Source organism: Zingiber officinale, chromosome 3B (genome assembly GCF_018446385.1).
Source record: "Zingiber officinale cultivar Zhangliang chromosome 3B, Zo_v1.1, whole genome shotgun sequence".
Lineage (NCBI taxonomy): Eukaryota > Viridiplantae > Streptophyta > Magnoliopsida > Zingiberales > Zingiberaceae > Zingiber > Zingiber officinale.
This window is the reverse complement of record NC_055991.1, coordinates 483,334-496,093: the sequence shown is the minus strand read 5'-3', so window position 1 is coordinate 496,093 and position 12,760 is coordinate 483,334. Positions and strand designations below refer to the sequence as shown.

At 38.7% G+C, this 12,760-nt stretch overlaps 2 protein-coding genes across 3 annotated transcripts; one reads left to right on the top strand and one right to left on the bottom strand.

Moving 5' to 3' along the window:
• Positions 1-2,450: 2,450 nt before the first annotated feature.
• LOC122055340 (glycine--tRNA ligase, mitochondrial 1-like) lies at positions 2,451-6,756 on the bottom strand. Its single transcript, XM_042616721.1, has 9 exons — positions 6,307-6,756; positions 5,608-5,990; positions 5,406-5,523; positions 4,741-4,935; positions 4,436-4,660; positions 3,787-3,846; positions 3,535-3,615; positions 3,031-3,436; positions 2,451-2,908 (listed from the first exon to the last, which is right to left on the bottom strand). Exons 1-9 carry the CDS (start codon positions 6,685-6,687, stop codon positions 2,673-2,675), a joined length of 2,085 nt encoding a protein of 694 aa, XP_042472655.1. The 5' UTR covers positions 6,688-6,756; the 3' UTR covers positions 2,451-2,672.
• A 2,189-nt stretch (positions 6,757-8,945) lies between these two features.
• LOC122055339 (zinc finger protein CONSTANS-LIKE 14-like) lies at positions 8,946-11,586 on the top strand. Of its 2 annotated transcripts, none has more exons than XM_042616720.1 (4): positions 8,946-9,789; positions 10,400-10,627; positions 10,782-11,041; positions 11,163-11,586. In XM_042616720.1, the coding sequence occupies exons 1-4, from the start codon at positions 8,998-9,000 to the stop codon at positions 11,251-11,253; spliced, it is 1,371 nt and encodes a 456-aa protein (XP_042472654.1). In that variant the 5' UTR covers positions 8,946-8,997; the 3' UTR covers positions 11,254-11,586. The 2 variants fall into 2 exon arrangements, with proteins under 2 accessions (XP_042472654.1, XP_042472653.1); XM_042616719.1 differs by having other exon boundaries at positions 10,779-11,041.
• The last annotated feature ends 1,174 nt before the right edge of the window (positions 11,587-12,760 follow it).

The window sequence follows — 12,760 nt, the reverse complement described above, 5'->3', positions numbered from 1 at the left end:
TTTTACAATTTTCCTGCATAACCGATAGGAAAAACATAATTGGCAGTATACATAATTGACAATAGATGACAGTATAACACAGAAGCAAAACAAAGATTCAAATCGTGTTTTAAAATTTACAACAAAAACAACAAATTCATTAATTTAAAGATATTTCAACCACAACAAGATTTGGGGGTTTTTGTTAAAAACATGGCATGACTCAATTCCCACACACTAATTTTTTTTTGAAAAAACAGATAACCAATTTTCAAATAACATTTTTCTACTGCAACAAAGTATAAATAATTCTGCTGCGTTGAACCAATTTTGAATCAAACTAGAATCAAGCTCAAGCTTAAAGATAATGAACCGAGCCCGAGCTCAAGCCTCTTATAATTCATCTTGGATTATTCGATTACACCCCTAACAATAAAACAACCTTTATAAGTGAGACAATGATTAAACACTATAACGAATAATTAAAGAATTTAAAATTAAAATCTCAACTACAATACATTTCAATGGACTTCCATAAATACTTTCCATTTTATTTTAATGATGAACATAAAAAAAACTTCCATAGACCCTAACAAAAAGAATTATCTGACACTCCAACTGTTATCTAGCATTTAAGATTCAAATCCAAAATACGATCCACAAGAAAATATATTCCTCTACAAACCTAAAAACGCTAAACACTCCGAATAAATAATCACTAGCCCATATGAATTTGAAGACATTAATTTCAAAGAATGATAACTCAATTTATAAAAATAAGCTTTTACCGGCAATGAAGGGATACGGAAGCTAGTGAGGACGGCTTGCTGCGATTCTGCACTTCAGATCGACACGATTTTCTGCAGGGAGGGAAGAGGAGGGCTTCTGCGGGGGTCTCTGCGGCGGGTCTCGGCAGCGTTGGGAGGAAGAGGAGGGCTTCTACGGGGGTCTCTGCGGCGGGTCTCGGCAGCGTTGGGAGGAAGAAGAGGGCTTCTGGAGGGGTCTCTGCGGCGGGTCTCGACAGCGTTGGGAGGAAGAGGCGCTAGGGCATAGGGAATGGAAAGAGGCGCTAGGGCACAGGTCTGGAGGAAGAGGCACTAGGGCAGGTTGGAGATTTTCTGCAGGGACTGGGCGAGGGGGTGAGGAAGTCGGGAGAAAGAGGAAGATGCGGCGGCGTCGGGAGGAAGAGGAAGAAAGAGGAGCTAGGGCACTGCAGAAAATCGTGGCGAGAAGTGAGGAAGAGAAAGAAAGAGGAGCTGTTAATGGTTGTAACGCGGACTGTGCCACGAGGGCAGTCTGCAGCGGTTCGCAGGATTTAGTCCGCAGCAGAGCATCCCTGTATATATATATATATATATATATATATAGTTAGTGTGTAATGTAATTTGGATAAATTTTGGATACCAAAGTGTAATTTTCGAGTTTGGCTGATAATGACGTGAGAAAAGGCCCTGACTTCCAAAAAATAAATATTCGTACCCGTTGTACTGGCACCCAGATGCTACCATAATATTCATTCGATAGACATGCCCACATGTGGTACCCAACTATTTTCGAAATTTTCCTCTTTTTTCTCTTATTCCCCTATCTTTCTGTGCAAAAAGTTTCGCTTATTTAACGCACTCACTTGTCTACTCCTGCTTATATGCGATTTGAAGCTGGGGACCACTTGTAAAGATTACTGATTAATCGGGTACGGAAATGTGCAATGGCTAAATGGTTTGCGTATCAATTATTTTCCTTTTGTGTACTTCCGATAAAATTGTTCTTTGTATAGTTACATTTATATCAATTAATTTATGAAACAAAAGTGTGTTCATAAAAAAGAATATAAACAAACATCATAATTTCATATAAATTTCAATTTATTGTCAAATAAATATAAATACTAAAGTCAAGCGAACTCGTTTTTATATCACTCGAACTAATGAGTAATTGGTATTTGACATTAAAAGATAAAATGCAATTAATGTTGTTTGACCTTATCCATTTGTATTATTGTGGAAAAGTTAAGAAACTTTATTAAACTAGCAAAATCTCTTTATTTTATTTTAAATTTAACATGATATTTAAAAAAAGATGGCAAACTGTGTAGTAATGAAGCATGTGGGATATGAACAATGATCATGTTTAGTGGAGGGACTGCATGAATGATTGCATCACAAAGAACACTTGATAAAGTTGGGGACATAATAGTAGAGGTCACTCTTTCAATGGTAAGTGATAATATACAAAGACTATTGATTTTGGTAGATGAAATACATAATCTATGAAAGAAATGAGAACGAAATAAGGTATGTGAAATTTCACTTTATCACTTTTAGTTAATGTCTAATGTATGATCATCATATAAGCTAAAAGACCTAATGACAAAACTATCAGTGGCAGCAAAAAAAATTCTTACAGTGGATACTGATGCTGCATTTGACTAATTCTTCCACCTGATAACTTGAAACTTAAGAACCAAACAATAAAAAACACTCAAAATTCACACTACTAAAGTCAAAACTTCTGAAAATAACAGTACAGGTTTTGATAAATAAAGAAGCCAAACCATGTGGAAACTGGAAACTCATACAACAAAGTTATGTCCAAGTTTCACTGACAATTATATCTCCTTAGTCTAATAAACTGCAAGTGTCCGCAAGGCGAATGAATTGTTCATCAATCCAAGTATGTTGTTCCTCAGTTGCTCATTCATCTTCAGTATGTAGAACTGAATGGGTTGGGTATCTCCACATTACATCCCCCCACGTGCTTTCGCCGTCTGTTACCTCTTTCACGACTGAAGCCACCTCATCAATGCCGATACGGATCTGCTGCTTACTATCCCTGTCACGGATAGTTACACTTGTCGTCGAATCAACAGTAATGGCAAGTGGTACTCCAATCTCATCTGTCCTAGCATACCTCTTCCCTATTGAGGTACCTGCAAAGTTCCAAGAGTGACAAATTGTACATCAATAGTTTGTGTAAAGTTAAGAAAATTGATTAAGCTTATATAAGAACTCATGCTTAGTTTGATTGTTCAATCTACTACTTCCAAAGTACCTGTTATGTCTATGATATGTGAAATCCCAGTTGCCGTAAGAGACTTGGCAATGATTTTGGCAACATCATCGAACTTTTGGGATTTGATCAAAGGGAAGACAGTGCATTTGATAGGAGCAACAAGAGGAGGAAAACGGAACACATTCAACTGCTCATCTTCTGCTTTGCTAGGCCTTGTGTAAAAAGAATGCTCAAAAAGACAGTAAATTATCCGTCCAATTCCGAAAGATGGCTCAATAACCGAAGGCGTGAAGACCCTTTGGTGTTCTTTCTTCTTTTCCATGCTGATAGATACCATCTTCTTTGTAATGGAAACAGTTTTCCCAATGGTGCATATATGGAAATCCATTTCGCCTTTAGATTCCAAAGTGGCTTTCATTTCCAGTGCTTCTTCTTCACTCATGGCCTGTCCATGGAGCAATTTGGCATTATCAGAAATTAAATTGATATAAATGTTAAATATGGCATCACAATTGTCATAAGCAAACAAACTTTGTGCTTTACCTCCAATGCTTCAACCACCATCTTTTGGTTGCCCTTGAATGCGAGACCAAGTTCTTTCTTTGATGGTACAATAACAAGTTTCTGAACCACAAGCAAGGAGAATCAGAAATACTCAATCTTGAAAGTGAGAGAGAAATAGCATGTAGGAGTCTAGGCCAAAGAATAGCTCGTCGATTTACATGCGACAGTTTGCAAAATATCCATGTAAAATAATAAATTTCCAAATCAGAAAAGAAAGGGAGAACAGCTTACCTCAACCTCTCTAGGTTCAGGGAATTTCTCGTGAGCAACCAAAGGAACACCACTTTTCTCCTGTGAACAATTTACAATAACATAGGTACCCATAAAATAGAGTTTTGTAAATATTCCCATATAAATGTGAGAAATATGGACTGGAAGCTTAGTATCCATGTAGAGGGTGCTAATTAAAAAAAATCAATAAACAGTATTCATAATTGGGCTAAAAAAGTACGCTTAGATCTAGATGTGACTAAGCATTTGCATGCATGCTTGCCAAAATATTCTCCCATGGTGTGTGGATGGATATGTGCTTAAAGTTTAATTGTCATCAAATTGTTGAAAAAAAAAAAGAACATTCATCTTCAACCATAATCAATCTTACAAAATTTGTTAATACAATCAGACATGAAATGCCATAAATATATATTATCAACGTAAAATGAACCAACAAGCCAATATTTTCGTTTCTTAAGTAACTAGCATAAGAAAGGAGAATGCAAGAGGTGTGAGTCACTTAAGAAAAATAAGGTATGTACTATGATTATTATTTTTTAATCTGTATCCTCAGAATAAAGTAAAAAAATCTAATGGCAATAGCATCGCAATTATTGCTTGCTACATGTTAGAACTTGCTGCAGCAATCATGAGGATTCAGACTTACTGAGTGAGCCCGTAAGTCATAAGCAGATCTATCAGCAATCCCCACGCATTCAATCCATCCATAGGAACACTCTATCTCTGCATCCCAACAGTCAGCAGCATAGTGAGCCATCTCATTTGGCAGGTGTTGCCTGAAGCGTAATCGTTCTTTATCAATCCCAAGCAGTGTTAAAAAGAGGTATACCCTCCCTATGAAGTAACCAAGTGTTTCATTGTTGACAATTCCCTGGAGATATAATCTTGGAATTTCAAAACTAGAACGTATACTCTGAAAATAGGGCAATGGCAGCACAAGTAGAGACGAACCTTTGAAACTGCCTCACCAAGAACCATAGGCTGTGCTGATTTACCTGCTAGCTGCTCCTCCCTAGGGAACATAAAAAATTCCAACTCGGCGACATCACCAAACTTGGGGTGAGACTTGTCATTAGGATCTACAAAATGCTCAATCTCTGCTAGAGTGAATTCTCGAACCCTTAGAAGACCTTGGCGAGGGGAAATCTGGTCAGCACAGATAACCAAATACCGTCAGATTAACCAAGAAAGAAATATGGAGGAATCTAAATCCTCATGCAGCAGAGATAAAAAATAGCTAACTTGTTCCCAAAAAACCTTGTGGGAACATCAACAATCCACAAAAGAAAAACAACACAAATACTGAATGGAAAAGAATGACAGAATTAATACATAGGAAAGCAAGGTGAAGTTAACCCTATTATTAAAGTCACGAGTGAGTAGCAAGACATCCCAATAATTACAATAGTTAAACAATGATAAATACTCAGCTGAGCATTTGGTGCAAGTGTCAGATAATTTACCAAATACGCTAGAACAATGAAGAGAGACAGAGAAGATTTAACTTAATTTACTTTTGAACAATTTATTCAATATGCTCCAGTTAACATTTATGCCAAAACCCATAGTCAAAAGTAACCATAAACATATATATACACAATGAGCTAGAGCCACACCTCATTTCTGAATGCCTGACCAATCTGAGCAGCTGCAAAAGGAAGCTTATTCCCATTATAATAGTACAAGTCTTTAAAGTTCACAAAGATTCCTTGTGCTGTCTCTGGCCGCATATACCTAAAACCAACACACATATACAACAGAGTTTACTTCTGATATATATCAAACGTGATGATGATCTGAGATAAGTTCACAGCTAACCCTGGGCTCAGGCCAGATGGCCCGATGGAGGTTTGGAACATAAGATTGAATGGATAAGGATCAGAGAGAAGATTTTTTGTATCAGGAGCTGTGATCCCATACTCCTTCAGCTTTGCTCCCAATTCCTCAGCGGAAAGGTCATCCAACACTGCTAGGACATGCTTGAGCTCTGAGGCCTTCTCAGAGGACAACGTAAGGTCCTTCTCAAGCTTCTCCTTGCAAAAATCCTTGAGTAAGTGGTCAGCCCGGTAGCACATCCCTGTCTTCTCATCTTTCACCATCAGGTCTGTAAACTTTTCGACATGCCCAGATGCTTTGAGGACAATCTCAGGTGTGACACATGGGCAATCAACCTCCAGCATGTTCTCCTCCAGAACAAAATGCTAAGATGAAACGCAGTAAAATTTAGTGAGCTATATACAAGCAAATCAATGCCCAAGAAACAGTTGAAAGCAGCAAAATTAGAATCAGTATAGCTACATACTAAAGCATGCTAAAAATCACTAGACTACCATAGATCGGGTCCAAAAACGTGAATTTGACTTCAAAAAAATTCCCTTTTGTTGACTCCACTGTGTAGACAGGGAAATTTAGATGGCTATGAGCTAATCGACACTATTGGGTACTATAAAACTGCTTGCCACAGATCAGCCAAATTGGGATCTGGTGGTGCCAAGATCGAGGATTCAGCTTCACTACCTGGCGCCAAAAGGCGAGCACATTAGACTTGACGGCGCATCCGGGAGGCCCGTAGTCGTAGAGCCCAGCCACACCGCGGTAGATCTTGAAGGATGGAATGTAGAAGAGCCTCCGCTCGAGGGTATTGACGACGGCCTGACGGAAAGCTTCCCTGCTTCCAGAAGAGGCCCCATCTGTGTTGCTGGAGATGGCCGCTTCAAGGCGGCGGGCAGCGGCGCCCGCTTCCACCTTGAGCGCTTTGAGGGCCTCGACGGCGGCGTCGACCTCGGCCTGATGGGCGTCAGGACTGGACTTGAGAGCGCGTACGGTCTCGGCTTGGGCGTCAACTGAGGCTTGCTTCTCCGCCAGAGCTCGCCGGAGGTTCTCCTCGGATGCGGCCATCGACGGCGGAGGAAGAGGAGAGAGAAAGGGTTTTGGAACGACGTCGAGACGCGGAAATGGAGAGCGAATAATTAGTGCTAATAAAAAGACAATTTTGCCCACAGTTTTAGTTTTATATTACTTTATATTACTTAAGTCGTGAGCATATTCCAGGGCCCAATGGGCGACATGTAAAAACATGGTATCATTTGTGTTCATTTGAACCACTGACGCATATTTTGGGCCGGCCTTGTTGATAAATTTCAGCCTGCATCAAATTAACTACTAATCTTTTAAAAGCAAATAATAATTTCCATAATATGAAATTAAAAAAATGTGGCAAATGATTAACGAAAGATTCATGAGAAAACAAATGAAATGATACTGAATTGTCTTTCATCAATCATATTTTAATTATATTTATCTAATATTTTTAATTATTATTATTATTATTGAACACTAATATTAAGATAATCAGTTGAGTTCTATGAAATTTTTTTATCAGTCATCAAGATAAATTCGAAATGCATAGATGAATCCTAACAGACGACTTGTATTATAGAGTAATTCGAACATCCCGAGTGCATTATATATCCTAAAAGAGAATTAAATTCTTATCATATTGGAACTGTCTCACCTCTTATCATTACATCGAGTCTTGGACATATTTATCCAATTATTAGATTTTAATCAAGTATAGGATTATAGTGTTCTTAGTGTTTGCTTTTGAGGGGACCAACTCCTTTTGGTGCCAAAATATCTCCTTAGATTTTGGATGCCAACACATTGTGGCTGTGGGAATCAAAATCACACTTTTTTAAATTTTATAATGCCACAAGATCAAACAATGTTGCTAATAATAAATTTATTTATTTTTAACCAGCCAATTCCACAAGCATCTAAGACCTTTTTGATCTTCGAGTCATACAATATTTTAATATTATAAGTATTTTCATGTAAAATAATCTATATTTTCCAAGTACAATTATATGGATCCGAATCTTTAATATGCGCTGAAAGATCTCCATGTCTAATTAAAATAAATAACACATGGCAAATAATTGGCTAGCTTTGGTAAATATTTTTAACTAAAATAAGTAAAAACTAAAGAGTTTGAAATGAATTTCACATTTGTAAAATTGACTTAATAGAATTAAACACTTTTTAAAAAAATAAAAAATATTTTAAAACTAAATGAGAGAAAATCCGAAAAGATAAGGGAAGTGATTTGGTAAGATCCAATGAATTATTTTAATGGGTGGGAAAACGTGCACACATGCCGAATACATTTGCTGTTTTATATAATTTATGAGAGATGGAGGGGCAATGTGGAAAAGGCGTGCGTCACGGATGACGCACTTCTGAAAAGGCACCATTAATGAGTGATTAAACAAAGGATTAAGGATGTTTAGTACAATAATAAAAAAGAGACTACCCCAATAATATTAGATGGCCGACAACACTTAGCTATCGATATAAGAGACCATCTAATTAAGTATACGCTCCTAATCAAAGGCAAGTGGCTTGAGCATTGTAAAATAATTAAGTTTGGAAAAAGACAAACTTATTTTTTGATGTTTGATATGATCAATAAAAATATTTAATTCAAAATTTCTTGAGATAATTAAAATGAGATAATCAACATCCAGAAAGTAGCTTAGTTTAAAATCTACGTAATGTTAGCAATTAAGAGTAGAAATCTTACTAATCTAATGCAAAGTCAACCGTTAACAATTAAGCGGCGGGAGGGTCAACGTCCCTAATGTGAACCCAAATGGAGAAATATCTCGACGATGTGGGCCACCGGCACTCGTGCATTAAATTTTGTCTAATTTCGTACGAATGAAAGGAACATGAAAAGGAATAAAAAATTATCATTATTATTTTTTAAATTCTCCAATCAAAATTTATGCGAAGGAAAATTCCGGCTAAAGCCTATTGAATTAAATAATTAGATATATATATTATTTTAAAACGAATTAACTTTACTGATTTAAAAGTTCTCTCCGCCTTTATTTTTTTTGTTTTAAGCTATTTTATGTGTGGGTCCCACAATACATACTTTTAACTGCTGTCCCTTTACGTGGCTGGCGATGACGACGTGGATAGATAGGGAGCGAAGCGATTCTCTGTTTGCTGTTAGGAGACGGACAGCTTTATCATCCAGCTACTCTCTGAATACGATAGGCATCTTCCGCTACCTCGTGTTCCGCACGTGCCGTTGCGGTGGCTCTTCGCGGTTATAAAAGGTGTGATTCCGTCTCCTTCCTTCCTCCTCCGGCTTCGCCAGCTCGAGGACCAGACGGATAGCAACTAGGGTTTTTCTTTGAGATGGAAATGGCGGAGGCGAACGACGAGGCGGGGCGGCGGACGGCGTGCGAGTACTGCGGGGAAGCAGAGGCGATGCTCTTCTGCCGCGCGGACTCCGCTCGGCTCTGCGTGGCGTGCGACCGCCACGTGCACGCGGCGAACGCCCTGTCGCAGAAGCACGTCCGCTCCCCGATCTGCGATAACTGCGCGGCGATGCCCGCTGCCGCTCGGTACGCCGCCGACGCCCTCGCTCTCTGCGCCGACTGCGAATGTGACTCCTACGGGAGCGCCGAAGGAAGCCATCGCCACTCGCGGGTCTCTATCGAGGGATTCTCCGGCTGCCCCACGGCCCTGGAGCTCTCTGGTTACTGGGACTTGGATCTCGCTGCCAAGAAGTCGGATTCTTCTTCTTCCCTTCCTATAAACCCCATCCCGGACCAGTCGCTCTTCATTTGGTCGCCTCTGGATCCAGTCCTGGGCGCGGATCCGGTATTCATCGACCTCTACGTGCCGTATGCTCCCAATAAGCAGGGTATAGCCAAGCGCCAGAAGAACGCCCAGAGCAAGAAGCAGCTCTTCCAACAGCTTTTGGAGCTTTCCAGGACGGACCTGGTGGACTCGGCACCGGATGATCTCTGCCCCAGCACACCGCTTCGGACTGCCGGAAGTAGCCAGGAGAATCTCCATGAGCCACAGTCAATGCATCACACCTCCCTGCTCATGCTGGATCCCACGGGGCCTAAGGGGAGCGATCGGTTTGTCGAACAGGAATCTCTGCTGTGGGACTGCAGCCCGCCGGATCATCCCGTTCAGGTTTTGCCTTTACAAATGTTTAAACTATTAATTTATTGAGATTGTTGGACTTCCTTTTCCCCTCTAATAAGAGTTATTGATTTAGATTATACAAACAACGGTTTTATCTATAAAAAATCATTTACAAATTCTGAGAGAGGTTTCGGAAGAAGAATGGAAAGACGGGAATATCGCACCAAAGTTGCTTAACCATTGTGATTCAGGTGTTTGGGTAGGCAAAAAGTTCTTAAGCCGATGAAACATAAATAGGTATTTATTACAGGCAAGAAAAATTCGAATTAGCCTCAAGTTGTCACTCAGATATGATCATTGAAGGCCAACTTTGACAGTATGCTTTTGATACACTTTTAATCTGAAGACAGTACTTCCCATTTGGAAGATCTTCTCTTTTAATGATATCTCAATTATATTTATTATAATCAAATCTAGCATTGCTTTCAGGATTCTTATTTTTTTCTCTCTCAAACCATATAAATATATGTGCCATTTGCCAATTATTCAATCAGTTTGCTTCATTTCTTTTTTCTTCGACATGCCCAATAATATGTAATGTTTTCAATTGTTCATGGTTGTTCCAGTCCCTCTTACAAATTTATGTTCTAAATTTTAGATATGGGATTTCAATCTTGGAAGACTAAGAGACCAGAAGGAATCTGGTGCACTTGAAATTGCATACGGGACCAACAATGAGGGTTTCATGATCAAGAGTTACAGTGACCTTATCAAGGAAAACTCAATCGCAGATATGAAAATGTTGGATGAAATTGGCGATGCCAGTTGCCCTTCCTCAATTGATGACATATTCTCATCAAATGCCCACCACATACAGTCTCATAAAGTGAGCAAACTCTATAGTTTATTTCTAGAATTTTCTTACTCTCCAAATCGCATAAAATATTGGCAACAATTTGTGTTCTTACAGAGACCATCAAGCAACATTTATTTCATTTCCAGTCTTTGTTTTCTTACCTTTGTATTTCTTATTCCAGCAGAACAACAGTGCTGCAGCAGCCAAATGGAAGCACAATTCGAACTTCTCGGAAGTAAAAGGACCAACAGACTCCATGCCAACCTTAATTCAGTCTTTTGTTGATTCATCGCACGATCTTAGCCGCACGAGACAAATATCATTTGGAGAAATCTTAGTCAGAAATGATATTGTTAAAGAAACAAACAAGCTGGACAGCCAACTTCTGGCTAAAAACAGGGGCAATGCCATGATACGGTACAGAGAAAAGAGAAAAAATCGCAGGTATATATGAATCTAAAAGCTAAAATTCTCGCATCCTTATACAATTTGTTGATCAATCTTCTACTAGGCTCTGTCATAAATATGTTTTGACTTTGATATGCTGAACTTGGATTATGCACAGATTCGATAAACAGATTCGTTATGTGTCGAGGAAGGCAAGGGCGGACAACAGGAAGCGAGTAAAGGGTCGTTTTGTCAAGTCCACTGAATAGATGTTGGCATCGGAAATTAATATTGTCGCTGTTGCTAATCAAAAAAAATATTCTTTGACAAGCTTCAATTGCGGCGGCAATTTTTCTATTTTGATGCAGTCATTGTGCTTGCGTGGTTACTGAGTTTGTGCTTCATCTTGTGGCTTGATTTCACAATGAGTTTGAGATGGTAGGAGCAAACTACTTCTCAATAGGTTTCAGATGAAAATGTTACTTATCATGGTTTCTCCTCGCTTCAAGTCTCTTCCTTCAGTTATATGCATAACGGATGTTGCTTCTCCTGGAGTTTAGCTGACATCTTACTAAAACTCCCAATCTTAACTAGATTTCTCTTGTGAGTTTTCCTTCTCCTTCATATTTTGTAACTATCTTGACACAATTTGAAATTAAAAAAAAAAAATACCTCGAACCAAATTCCCTTATTATGTTTTATTTTTCATTACTAATGCAAGACTAAACTTCATTTCTTCATCTTGTCTTTTGGGGCAAATAATAGTGACGTCAATGGGGGCATTTTCAATAAGGGTATTTGCCGCGTGATTAATTTTGAAAAATTCGGCTGCCATTATCGGGCCGAACTACTGGCACTAGCTAACGGGCCAACTTCTAGGTCCGGTTTGGAAAAAGTTGGGATTGTGCTTCTCGATCTAGGCCCCTACGGCCACCACCAGATCACGTGACATAAGCATCGCAGCGTTCCACGTGCACCAGACCCTGCTCCACCGTCAGATCCCGACTCCTCGGCATTCAACGGCACAACGCCTTCGTTCTCATCATCGCCACCGTCGATTTGCGTCGATCTTATCATTTCTAATGAAAAGAAATCGAAATGACGAGATTATCACGGGCGATGTCGGCCACTTCATCGGCGGTGCGCGATGTCAGCGAACTATTCTGAAGTCGATTTGAAAAAAACGTTCATTCGAATTTATTTAATTAAGTTAATAAGTCGAGCTCCCGTCTGATTTTAAGTTTGAAAAAAAAATTCGAGCCTGATACTATTTAATTGATAAATTTATAACTATATTTATTTAGAAACTTAACATATTGGTGAAGAGGTTCATGAATATATTTATTAAGACTCTTTTATATATAATTTTTTTATCCTGTATTATTATATATTGTGGTAAAAAGGTGAAATGCTCAAAGAGTTCGACCCAATGCTTTATTTCTGTCCTAGTTGATCCTGATTCGATATTAGAAGTATAATGATTGTTCATCAATAATCGAATACTTTTTTATATAAATACTGCATATTTGATTCCATCCATAAATCCATGTTCTTCCCTATGAGTTCCACTATCGATAAGAATTCTAGCTCTTACTATTCATATGTTATGGTAATTGGCTCTGTATCAATGGAATCTCATCATCCATCCATAACGAATTGGTATGGTATATTCATACCATAACATATGAATAGTAAGAGCTAGAATTCTTATCGATACTGGAACTCATAGGAAAGAAAATGGATTTATGGATGGAATCAAATATGCAGTATTTACAG